A 12,880-nucleotide genomic window follows, 5' to 3' on the forward strand; every position below is an offset into this window, starting at 1 on the left:
TGAGAATATATATCTAACTATATTCACTAAATCCAAATGGATTAAAGGGGTTTATAAGTTCTCATATCCAATTTCTACTACAAGGACTCTACATAAAATAGCAATGGAAACAAGTGTTGGTGAGGATGCGGAGAAATTAGAACCCTCATAAACTGCTGCTAGAGGAAATATAAAATGGTGCAGCTACTATGGAAAATTAGTTTGGTGCGTCCTCAGAAAGGTAAACATAGAATTAACATATGACTCAGTAATTTAACTCCTCTAGATACACCCAAGAGATTTCAAAACATATGTCCACAAAAATGTGTACACAAATATTCATAGCAGCATTGTTAATAATAGCAAAAAGTGTAAACAATCCAAACGTTCATCAACAGATGAATGGATAAACAAAAGGTGGTATACTCATACAATGGAATAGTATTCTGCCATAAAAAGGAACAGAGGACTGATTATGCTACAGCATGGATGAACTCTGTCTGTTAACATTGTGGTAAGTGAAAGAAGCCAAACACAAAAGGTTGTATGATTCCATTTGTATGAAATGTCCAAAATGGTGGTGCCTGGGTGGCTCAGTCAGTTAAGCATCTGCCTTCAGCTCAGGTCATGATCCCAGGGTCCTGGGATTGAGCCCCACATCGGGCTCCCTGCTCAGCGGGGACCCTGTTTCTCCCTCTCCCTCTACTGCACCCCCTGCTTGTGCTCTCTCTGTCAAATAAATAAAATCTTAAAAAAATAAAATAAAAAAGGAAAAATAAATAAATAAATAAATAAAATAAAATTAAAAAATGATGGGACACCAGGGTGGTTCAGTCAGTTAAGCGTCTGCCTTCAGCTCAGGTCACGGTCTCAGGGTCCTGGGATCCAGTCCTACATCGGGCTCCTTGCTCAGCGGAGAGCCTACTTCTCCCTCTGTCTGCCACTCCCCCAGCTTGTGCTCTCTCTCTCTCTCTCCCTCTCTGACAAATAAATAAATAAAATCTTAAAAAAAAAAAATGAAATGTCCAAAATGGGCAAATCCATAGACACAGAAAATGGGTAAGTGGTTGGCTAGGGCTAGGGAAAATGGGGAGTAGGGAGTAGATGCTAACAAATATTGGGTTTTTTTGCGGGTGTTGAAAATGTTCCAGAATTAGATAGTGGTGATGGTTACACAACCGTGAGAGACTATGGACTCTGAGAAACAAACTGAGGGTTCTAGAGGGGAGGGGGTGGGGGGATGGGTTAGCCTGGTGATGGGTATTAAAGAGGGCACGTACTGCATGGAGCACTGGGTGTTAAATGCAAACAATGATTCATGGAACACTACATCAAAAACTAATGATGTAATGTGTGGTGATTAACATAACATAATAAAAAAATAAAATATTTATAATAGCCAATAAATAAATAAATAAATAAATAAATAAATAAATAAAATAAAAACCATTAAACTGTATGCTTTAAAATGGTGGGCTTTATGGTATGTGAATTATATCTCAATTTTTAAAATATTGTTTTTTTTAAAAAACAATGGAACAACCTCCCCACCAAAAGCAATATTTGCACTGCGTTATATTTCAAAAACTCTTTCTGTAAAAAAAAAAATGCCATATATATAAGAACAAGACGAAAAAATGATGCAAGGGAATTTACAACAAATACAAGGAGATAATATCTTTATCATACAAAGAGCTCATAAACAAACTGATAAGAAAAACACCAACAGAAAAAATGAGCAATGGACATGAGATGACAATTCCTACAGGAAACATAGACAAATATTAAGAATAGCAAAAAATAGTCAATTTCACCAATAATCAAGGAAATGCTCATTACACCAAGATACTATTTTTCACCCATCAATATAATGCAGATGTTTAAAAAATGATTCCAGCTTTTTCACGTCCTAGTGGAGGGAGATTAAATTGGTAGATACATTTCTGAAAAGCAATTTGTCACTGAGCCAGGAGCAGGAGATAAGAGGTGAGCAGTACAGATTTGTGTTGAAGGCTGACAGAGAGAAACAGACATAAACAAATCAATACAATAATCTTGTAGGGACTTGAAAAGAAATAAGGGGTTACAGTGGGAGCCCAAAGAAGGGAATGGTCAGTCCTTTCTACAGGGGGAGGAAGAGGACCAGGGAAGGTGATGCAGACGACTGAGAGCTGAGTCCTGAAGGACGAGGCTGTTAGTCAGACTGAAGGGGCCATGCCAGCACATTCGGATTCCTGGGTGTGGTGCTATAGCTCGACCCAGGACACAGGGGAGGGGTGGCGTGAGAAGTTCACAAAGGTCCGCTCAGGAGAGGCCTCGCGCGGACTGGATCACTGAATCCCAAGTTCAGGGATATAACAAATATCAGTCGAACGAATACAATTTTTTTTCTTAAAAGCAACATGAAAAATCATTATACGATTCTCTCTACCATTGCATCTGGTTAAAATTTTCTCTAATAAGAAGTAAATGGAACAGGGGCGCCTGGGTGGCTCAGTTGGTTAAGCGTCTGCCTTCGGCTCAGGTCATGATCCCAGGGTCCTGGGATCGAGCCCCGCATCGGGCTCCCTGCTCGGCGGGAAGCCTGCTTCTCTCTTTCCCACTCCCCCTGCTTGTGTTCCCTCTCTCACTGTCTCTTTCTCTGTCAAATAAATAAATAAAATCTTAAAAAAAAAAAAAGAAGTAAATGGAATATAATAACCAAAATAGCTAACAGGAACCCTGGAGTTCTTCCAGGAGCAGATGTTCTTTTCAGAAAGGGCACTCTGGTACCCTGTGGAGGAGGGATTAGGAGGCAAACTTCGAAGAGAGACAGGTGAGGTGGCTGAGCAGTAAGCCATGCAACCACCGTTGACCTGGAGAGGAGTAAAGACCAGATGTTCCAGGGCTCAAATCTACCAGTGGCTGAATGGATGTGAGCACTGAGGGTGGAGGGTGCAGGATGGTGCTGGCTTGAGCGATGGAGTGTATGTGTATAGGAGACTATACGAAGAAGGGGACAAAAAGGGGACATGGAGAAAAATATGTTTGGCTTTGGACTTACTGAGTATCAGGTAACCCTGAGCACCCAAGGGGAGAGGGTATGTAGATAGGTCAGTAGAGAAAGATGACTCTACACGTAATAGAGGCAATTCATCTTGCTGACTAAGGACACAGGCTCCGGGGTTAGCCTGACCGTGGATTTGAACTTAGTAGGCTGGTGGCCTTCAGGAGGTTATTTCATCCTCTAAGACCCCAGACTCCACAGGGATGGTACCACCAACTTCATGGGCTGTGTGACTGTTCAGTGAAAAGAGTACATGGTGCATTCAGCACGGTATCCAGCGTCACCAGAGCACGGGGGAGGTTGACTCCAGCCACCTGGTAGAAGGAGCCTTGGCAGTGGACACCCGGTGAGGAGAGAAAGGCACAAGGGCGCAGAGCCGTGACATTAAAGAAAGGGATAGAATACAAGGGGCAGTGAAAGAGGAAGAGAAGAAATGATCAAAGGAACAGAAGGAGAATCAGGAGTGAGTGAGGTCGTAGAAGCAAAAGGAAAGATAATTTCAAGAGAAGATTTAGGTCTCTATATACTGAAAAAACAAAAACAAAAACAACCTCTAAATTAGTGTGAAAGTGATGTGGGAGACAAAGGCAGAAGAGAAATTATTAAATGTCCTTACTACTACAGCCCCTTGACAAGTCCTTGAGACAGGCAGAGTGACCTTCCTCTAAGGGACGCACTACCTCAATGCTGACACTTTGCTGAGGGCAAAAGGCAATCCTAGCTGGACACCCCACCCCACCCCCACCAGGATCCTGTAAGTCTACTTTAACATATAAAAATTCTTTTGGAAATTTCCTTTCTCTCTACCCCCCAAGATACGTGTTGGCCATCATCCCCCAAGCATATGGCCCACCGATAGACATCTGAAGGGTCTCCGGACTAAGGTTTTATTAGACGGTAATAAATGGCCTTTTCCCAACAATAGCTAGCCCCCTCAAGGTCCTGGAAACCTTGCTTCCAAAATTCCTTAGAGACTTAACGCTATCCCTAACCCTCTCCCAACTTGAAAGTCTATAATGGGCCGCTCCTCATGACCCCAGTACAGCTCTTTCTGCCCACAGGTCCTGTCCCCGTGCTTTAATAAAACCACCTTTTTGCACCAAAGACGTCTCAAGAATTCCTTTCTGGCCGTCGGCTTTGAACCCTAACGTTTTTCCTACATCAACAGCAAGGTTGAACATAATGTTATTAGTAAGTAAAAAGAGTGTGTAATCATACAATCTACCTACCCGTCTTATCTATCCATCTTATCTACTTATTTATCTAAGAGATATGCAAATGTATAGAAAAACTAAGCACCGGATTGTTACCAGTAAATACCTTTGAGGAAGTAAGTGGGCTTGGGGAATGGGAATAGGGAAGGACGAGCATATGAATGGAAACTATAACTTTTTACTCTCTCTACTTTTCATTGTTTGAATTTTCGTTCTCTTTTTTTAGAGAGCTTGGATTTATGTACTATTTGTGTTATTAAAAACTATTAAATATAACTGGAAAGTTGGAGCTACATAAGGGAAGAAAAGCTTTGGAAAGTCATTGTTGACTCGGCGACAACAGTTTCCCTGGGGCAGGGACAGAAACCCATCACAGAGGGTGCCTGAGCTGTGTGCTGTGTGCGAGGGAGAACCACCCAAGATTTCTTCAGAAAGCTGGGCGGCACAGCAGCTAGAGGAGGATGGGGGCCGAGGGAGGGATTTTAACGTTTTGTTTCAAGGTGGGAGAGATTCGTGGAGAATCAAAGAATACAGGAAAAAAAAGCCCAAGAGGGGCTGGTAAACAGATGGGAAGTATAATAGAGCAAGGGAATAAATGATGGAGCAAGGGAATGCGAGGGAAGAGGCTCAGGGCAGAAATGGGCCTTGAAGCAGCGTCAGGTCTTGGGACGGGGAGAACCCGTGGCGGTGGCGCCCCCCGCAGGCGGGCCGGAGGGCGCGCGCAGACAGACGGAGCTCCCGCCGCAGTGTGAGCAGAAGCAAAAGCCCTGTGAGGGGCCGGAAAGAGAACCGACAAGTGAAAGTATTAACAACGGGCTGCAAATAAAGCGATTCAAGCCCAACTCTTCCCTATAGAAAACAAGTTCTACGATCTCATCAAGTGAAATCTTTCATTGTTCCCAGACATATTATCCCTCTTCTCTCGTGTTGCGCTTTGCAGGCTCTGAGGAAGAACGTGTTTAAGCCTCTTTCATCATGTCAAATCTGGAGGCAAAGGCCCGACAGAACTTCTTAGTAAAAAAAAAAAAAAAAAAAAAATATATATATATATATATATATATATATATATATATATATCTCAAATGAACAAAATCCACGTATTCGGCTTTAAAGTAGTGATAGTCTTACTATAAGAAGAATACAAAATGCGGCTTCAGGATTTGCTTTAGGCTATAAGGCCCATTTCTGATTTTTGATTTTCTAGTCCTGTCATTTCCCTGTGATACATGAAGCACTTTCAGCTTTTCTATGTAATCACTTTTTTTCTGATTTGTAGGGGATTTCTCCATGGACAGTCTATAAAGAGCTGGTTTTATGGGGATGACATGATACACAGTGTGGCCTTTATGGTTGGACAGATTGTATACTATACACTTCACTCTAAATTAAGCCTCTATCTAAGTAAAAAGGATGAGGTTACACGCACTAGATGCTTGGTGCAGTTCTATGTTGGGGCGGGTGTGTGTGTGTGTGTGTCTGTGTGTGTCTGTGTGTGTGGTTGTGTACATTGTGGGGAAGGGGAGAGCAACAGACTGAGGAGGGCGGGTGGAGAGAATGAACTACAGTTTGCCTCAGGCACATGTAATCAAAAGGACTACAGATAAAAACAGACCCAAGAAGCTGGATTAGGGCTTTCTTTAGTGGACAAGACTTCACTGAAAGAGTTAACTGGAAGATTAAGTCTCTCTGATGGTCAAATTTAGGACTGATAGGGTGAGTGAATGGGTTTTGTCAAGCCCTTGCCAAACTAAATCTGACAGGAGCTTTATGGAATGGAAGGATACACCCAGTTCCTTTTCGCTTGCAAATGCCCTCTCCACTGAAAAAAAGCCTAAGATCCACCTGCCACAGGCACACACCAAGAGGAGGAAGGACAGTCAAGGTGGGGGTCTGAACAGAGTTACAGATGGAAAAATTAGAAAGCAGGCAAAAGACACAGTAGGACAGTCTCAAACACTGAAAGCTTAAGTCATACCTTTGCAGGGAGAAAAAAAGAAAAAGCTGTGCACGTTCCATGGTGCGCCGTGCCAGCTACAATATTCTCTACGTCTTCAACTTTTCACAAGTCCTCCCCTAACCTCAGCTTTGGTAGAAACCCAAAGCCAGCTTTCCCTCAGGACACACCTTACTTCTCTAGTAGCTTCTGATACTCATTTTCTCATATCTTACACAGCAAGGGCAAGGAGAGCCCTCAGACGGGCTCCTCACAGCCCCTTCCAGGCAAGCAAACCCAATTCCCCACAGAGGCCCTTCCTGACCAGCGCTCATCATCTCTGCCCCACAATCCCACTTTCATCCATCATTTCTTCTCCCAGGAAGTGACACTCTGAGAGATGTGTTAGATACCCCCCTGATCTAATACCACCTGCATCCAGGTGGTCACAAAGTCCTAGAGGAAGTCTACCCTCCACCCCATCTCTGGAATACTTTCCACTTCTCTTTTATTAACTGTCAGAGACCAGGTCCTTCGGGTCTTACACTTAGACCAGGACGGGAAGAGCTTTGGTACCTCCACACACTAGACCCTCTTCCAGGCCATAACCACCTTCTAACTGCTGAGGCTTTGCTTGGTCAGTGTTCCACCAAATGAAAAGTGGAGAAAAAATGCTGTGGATGTTGTCTTTTCAGCCAATGAGCCCTGAGGACCTACAATTAACTGAGTCAGTGTTTTTGACTGTCCTAATGTCAATGACTAAATCAACCACAGTAGACAGATAAGACCAAGAGGACAACAAGAAAAATCAGGTTATTAGGAATATCCAGAGTTCCATACTCAACTACCAAACCACTATGGAATAAGCATAGAACTTCAATGCCGTTAAAATGCTCTGGCCTCTCCTTATCCAGACAAAAATAAGACTGAGTCTGCTAGCAGCTTCCCATGAGCTGGTGCCAATAATAAGTGATGGAATGATATTATAAATGTGCCAGTGTTCTAGAAATGTAATATTGGCCAACTTCAAAAAAAACTGTAAAACAAGCTTTCTGGACCCCGTCAGAGCTTTGAAATGAGAATATAATTTCCAAAAAGATTTTTCCTTGGGCCCCATCTAAGGAAGAAAACATGTAACTCAACATCCCGGAAAATGACCAAGAGATCCACTGAAGGCAAACTGGAGCAAGTAGATTCAGCTCTGAGGTACAAAAGCCAGCAGCAAGAATGTGATTTTCATGGCGCACAAGGACAGCATGCCCAAGCCAGTACTGAGAAGACATCCCAGGAAAAGAGCAGAGACCAGGAGAAGGGCTCTGAGCAGTCCCTGTTTCTATGCAGTGTCGGCAGGACACTCAGGAAAGAACTGGTCTCAGGCTAAAATAGTCATCAGTTAACCAATAGCTCAGACTTTTAAAAAGAGGGATTAATAAAACTATAATTATTGAGCATTTTCTATTAAAAAAGCAGTGGCACCAGATTAACACCACCAACTACCCTCTAAAGGTGAAATATTTAGTCAACCAATCAGTTGTGGTAATTAGCCAAATGCCAAGCAAAACTGGCTGACAAACGCTTTCTCTGAATCAGCTTCTTTAACTTTCTGGCTCTGCACATGTATGAACAGTTAGAATGAATTTCACAGATCCAAGTTTACACCAAACACTCAACTTAAACTTAAATGAAAAAGTTGTTATCTTCCCTGATTTGTAAAACAAAAAGATTTAAGAAGCATCTCAATGCAAAAAGTCAAATATAAGAACTCAAGTATAAAGCAGTCCGATTAAAAAGAACTCATCAAAGAACCCAGTCCTGGGCCTTAAATCAAAGGAAAAGCAAATCTAATGGACCAAAAAGTCAGGGCGTTAAAAAAAATCAATTATTAGCTAAATCTTCAAATCCACAAGAGAATTTTATCATTTGTTCACCTAAACCACTAAAGTGGTTTCTAAAGTCTGTCTCCTGACAAGACCGCAAGTGCCCTAATTGATATGTCAATCAACACCAAATACTGACCCACACCCACATATATGACAAAGTTCTCATGATACAGAAAGGAAAAAAAAAAAAACCTTACTTAAAATCTAACCGTTTTTGAAGTAATTCATACTCTGTATTTGGTCCACCCCAGTATTCACTTGGCAACTACAAAGGTAAGGTATTTAGGTTACTAATAGTATCTCACTTTTCTGGAATGAAAAAAGGTGGGGGGAGGGGAGGAATACACATGTTTTAGGTTATTTACTTCATTTTAATTCCCAGGTAGGAAGGAATTACACAGAGATTGTCTAGAAAGAACCCAAGAGTTCTACCTTGCCAACTTGATACTTCTTTCACCTCTTAAGACCTGACTTTCTTTCTATAGCAAGTCATTGTACATTACAGTAAAGTCTGGAGCAAAACCCTCAGACAGAAACAATGAGAGAAAAGACAGCTGAATGGTGTGCCAGGATCATGGTGTGGACAAGCTGCCCCCAGGGCCCACTTGGAGAGCAGCATTTGGTCGCCAACCCTGTGCATCTCAAAGAAATATTTTGAAGAGGAGGAAAGAAAAGGAACTGAAATATTTTGCAAATAACATCTACTCTCAACCCTGACCTTACATTAATCTATTTGCATCTTTGAATAGAGGAAAAGAAAAGAAATAGAAAGGGGGGGCGGGAAGAAGAGAAAAAGACAAGAATGAAGACAGTACAACCCAAAACACTGGTTAAAGGCTCTAGAGACAGATTGATCTGGGTGTGAAGCCCAGCTCTGCAGCTTAACGACTTCATGTTAGATGTTGGCCAATCTGCTTAATAATCATGAGCCTTTGTTTTCTCATCTGTAAAGTGGGTAGTTGTGAAGAATAAACAAAGCATGTAAAGCACTTAGCATGGTGCCTGACACAGAGGAGGTAGGTGGTCAATATAAAGTAGTTGAAGAAAAAAAGAGAGGTGGGGAGGGGAGGAGAGGGATGAGACTTTCAGAGAAAAAAATCTCAAGGGTTCAAGAAGAGTCTAAACTCAGAACAAATGTCCCAACCTCTTTACAGTCAATGTGAAAATATTTCTTGGTCACCTACTACATAATTAGCACTGTGCTTTGTTCAGAAATGAAATATCCTCCTCCTCACTCTTGAGGTGCATGCAATCCAGCTCAAGAAACAGAAATCACACGTGAAATATGTAAAAAAATAATAATAAAAAAATAAAAACAAAAACAAACCCCTAAGTTGCCCTAAACTTAAATATTCTACGTGTAGTAATGCAACTGCTTTGGCGATTTGGAGAAGGGGCCTGTGAGGGTTACTTGTGGGGGATGGTTTCAGGGACAGGGGCGGTACAGGCATGAACGGCACTTAGGAGAAGCAGGGGGCGTGTCAGGTGAAGAAAAAGAAGATGTGCCCCAGCTGGAGTTTTGCCATAGAAGCAGCGGGGTATGAGCAGGGACTTAAAGAGTGACCACAGACTGGACGAGGGAGGGGACAGCCAGGAAAGCAGTGAGTACGGGAGCTATTTGAAGCAAAAATGGGCTGGACTTCAGAAATGAATATGAAAAATAAAAAAGAGGGATCTGCCTGACTCTCTTTCAGATTTCTTGTTTTTGTTTGAGGCCAAGTGCATTCTTTCTACCTTCCTGGTATTTCTTAGGAGGAAATAAAATCATACTCTTTTATCTCCCTAGATAGAGTCAGCATCACCCTTCTTGATAACCAGGCTGCCCAGGGCAGGGTTTACAAATATGGGCTCGGCTGGGTCCGTAACCCAGCTCTGCCACTTACCAGCTGTGAGACCTCAGACTAGCAAACCAACCTTCCCGGCTTCATTTTCCTTCTCTGTAAAAGGGGGTAATTATAATACCCACTCTCAGACTGTCGAGAGGATAAGCAAATCAATACATTTAATAAATGCCTTAATTGAGAAGCGCTTAGAAGAGTACCTGGCACATAGAAACAACTGACAAAAGTGACCTATTCTTATTATTATTGTTGTTGTTATACATATTACTTTTCATCTTTAGCTAGAACATAGCCATAGAAAGCTCAAAGAATCATCTCACACATCACTAAAGACGGGGTACCAAGGGGAAACCCATCTTGGAATTGCAAGTTCTCCCAAAACTACAGCCAACAGTGAAAACCCCAATGCGAGAGACCTAGCCAATCCAGTGTCACACAGAGGATTTGAGCCCATACCTGGCTTGGTGAATGGCCTCCATCCACTCTTTACCATCCTGCTCCTCCTCACAGCGCAGCTCCAGAGGTTTCTGACCTTCATGGCCAAAAAGAACGGTAAAGTAATACTAGAGAGAAAAACAAACAAACAAAGTTTAGTTTTATTTTTCAAGCATGACCGCATAGTATAGTATTTCCCTACAAAGGGTATATGTTTAAAAAATGAATCAGCACTATATAAATCATATTTCAAAATGTACTATCACTCCCATTCCACTTGGCAATGACTTTGCACCTAGAAGATACAATAGGTTTCATCTTAACACCCTTCTGTAAGAGTCAGCCCACAACACCTCAGTAGATACGGAAAAGATATTTGATTAAGACTCTACACAGACACATGATTAAAATTCCTTACTGAAATTTCTAAACCTAATAAAGGATATCTAAAAAAATTTACTATATTTTACCTATTGGTGTACTATTACAAGCAACCCTTCTGGGGCGCCTGGGTGGCTCAGTCATTAAGTGCCTGCCTTTGGCTCAGGTCATGATCCCAGGGTCCTGAGATCAAGTCCCACATCGGGCTCCCTGCTCAAAGTCCGCTTCTTCCTCTGCCCCTCCCCCCTGCTTGTGTGTGTGCGCTCTCTCTCTCTCTCTCTCTCTCAAATAAATAATTTTATATAAAAAAAAAAACAAGCAACCCTTCTAAAATCAAAAATAAGAAAAAGATGGTAGTTATTGACACTTCTATTTACTAATTCTGCCTGGAGGGCAATATAGAAAAATAAAGGAAAAAAGGCACAAGAAATGGAAAGCAAGGGAAGAAAATCATTTTCACAGCTGATGTAATTGTCTATATTAAAAGCTCATTGAAAAACTATTAGAATAAGAACACTGAACAAAATAGTTAAGTACAAAATCAATACACAAAAATTTATTGCCCTTTGGTATAATATCGACAAACACAAAGCTTAATTTTGAAAACACAGCATTTGCAATAACAAATACGAGTAACTGAAGACTAAGTCTAAGAAAATGTGTTTATCACCTCTAAGAAGTAAATTAATCTATAATTTCAATGTATTCCAATAAAAATATCCGGAGTTTTTATTTTTGGTAGAATGTGACAAACTGAATCTGAAATCTGTGCCAGGGGAGAAGCTTTCACTTTAAACCAGTCTATTTGAGGCTGGACATATTAATTACCAAACTGAGACTGTCTGGAAAGGAAATGTGACTGGAGAGCTTTTTATTATACGAAAATGATCAGAAAATACACTGGACTTGCCCAGGACGTCTTCCTGGGGCATAAAAAGAACCAGGCCACAGAGCTGCTCTAAGGGAGAGCCAAAGCCAAACACAGAGCTCCTTCTGTCATCCCACCTTCCCACCCACCCCCATCCCCAAGCTTTTGTTTATTCAATGTGACAGTTATGTACTCATTTTCTTCAAACGAATTAAAAACCTTCAGGACAATAATCCTAGAGATAAGAATTTCCAGCATAAGGGAAAAGAGAGAGAGAGAGAGAGAAAGCAAGAAAGAGTCTCTTAATTACAGTGAACAAGCTGATGGTGACCAGAGGGGAGGTGGGTGGGAGGATGGGGGAAATAGAGGATGGGGATGAAGGAGGGCACTTGCTGTGATGAGCACAGGGTGATGTATGGAAGTGTTGAATCACTCTATTGTACACCTGAAACTAATATAACACTGTATGTTAACTAACTGGAATTAAAATAAAAACTTAAGAAAAAAAAGAATTTTCAGCACAATATTACCAAAAAGAAGAAAACTGGCTAAGAGACTTCTCGGGTTACCTGTACATAAATCACCAGTCCAGTGAGGACTCTGAGTCATGCCTGCACAGTAATCCACCACACTTCCCACGGACTGTCCTAAGCCCCGTAAATGGCAAGCTGTCTTTAGTTCTTAAACCTCTTGTCCAGCCAGAGGACTAAATGCTAGGAGCCAGGGGGGAAATAACCTGATGAAAAGGCCACAGAGAGTGAGAAGAATTGAGTTTAGCACTGTATTCAATAAAGCTCCATTTAAATTTGAGAGGAAAAAATCGAAACTCAGTAATATAACAAATCAGTGTCTTAAAGGTCAATCCTATAAGTGATGGCATTTCAGTAACTGCTGGCTACTGTCCAAGCTCAGCTGTCCAGACGAGGGAGAGGAAACGCTTAACGAACTGGCCCAATCTATTGAAAGACTGCAACCAGCATCTCGACAGCAACTGCTACTCTGAAACCCAATTAAAAGCCACCTTTCAAAGACAGCAAGGCAATTATATTAGCAGAGGACATCCAAAGGTTAGACCATGTGTCAGGCATAATGATGATGGTTTTGAGAAGTACATGTTACATTTCTAGGAGTTCACTTAACAAATTCAGCTCAACTACAAAAAATTAAACAGTGCCTCTGCATGTACCTGCAAATTATTCATTTTTAACCACTCATCAAAGTTTTCTTTGTGTAGAATATTCTGGCCTCATTCTGATATGAACTTGGTATACCATGGATCTATGTGTCAGGCCTGGCACTTTAA

At 41.6% G+C, this 12,880-nt stretch overlaps 1 protein-coding gene across 4 annotated transcripts in view; it reads right to left on the bottom strand.

Annotated features, from left to right (window-relative positions):
- Window positions 1-12,880, bottom strand: part of RASGRF2 (Ras protein specific guanine nucleotide releasing factor 2) — a 235,850-nt gene that overhangs the window by 160,792 nt on the left and 62,178 nt on the right. For all 4 annotated transcript variants that reach the window (XM_032404089.1, XM_032404088.1, XM_032404086.1 and 1 more), the window contains exon 2: window positions 10,350-10,456. In XM_032404089.1, the coding sequence (XP_032259980.1) occupies window positions 10,350-10,372 (23 nt within the window). In that variant the 5' untranslated portion in view covers window positions 10,373-10,456. The remainder of the gene's footprint in view (window positions 1-10,349; window positions 10,457-12,880) is intronic.

The sequence above is a fragment of the Phoca vitulina genome, unplaced genomic scaffold, assembly GCF_004348235.1.
Source record: "Phoca vitulina isolate PV1807 unplaced genomic scaffold, GSC_HSeal_1.0 scaffold6, whole genome shotgun sequence".
Classification (NCBI taxonomy): domain Eukaryota; kingdom Metazoa; phylum Chordata; class Mammalia; order Carnivora; family Phocidae; genus Phoca; species Phoca vitulina.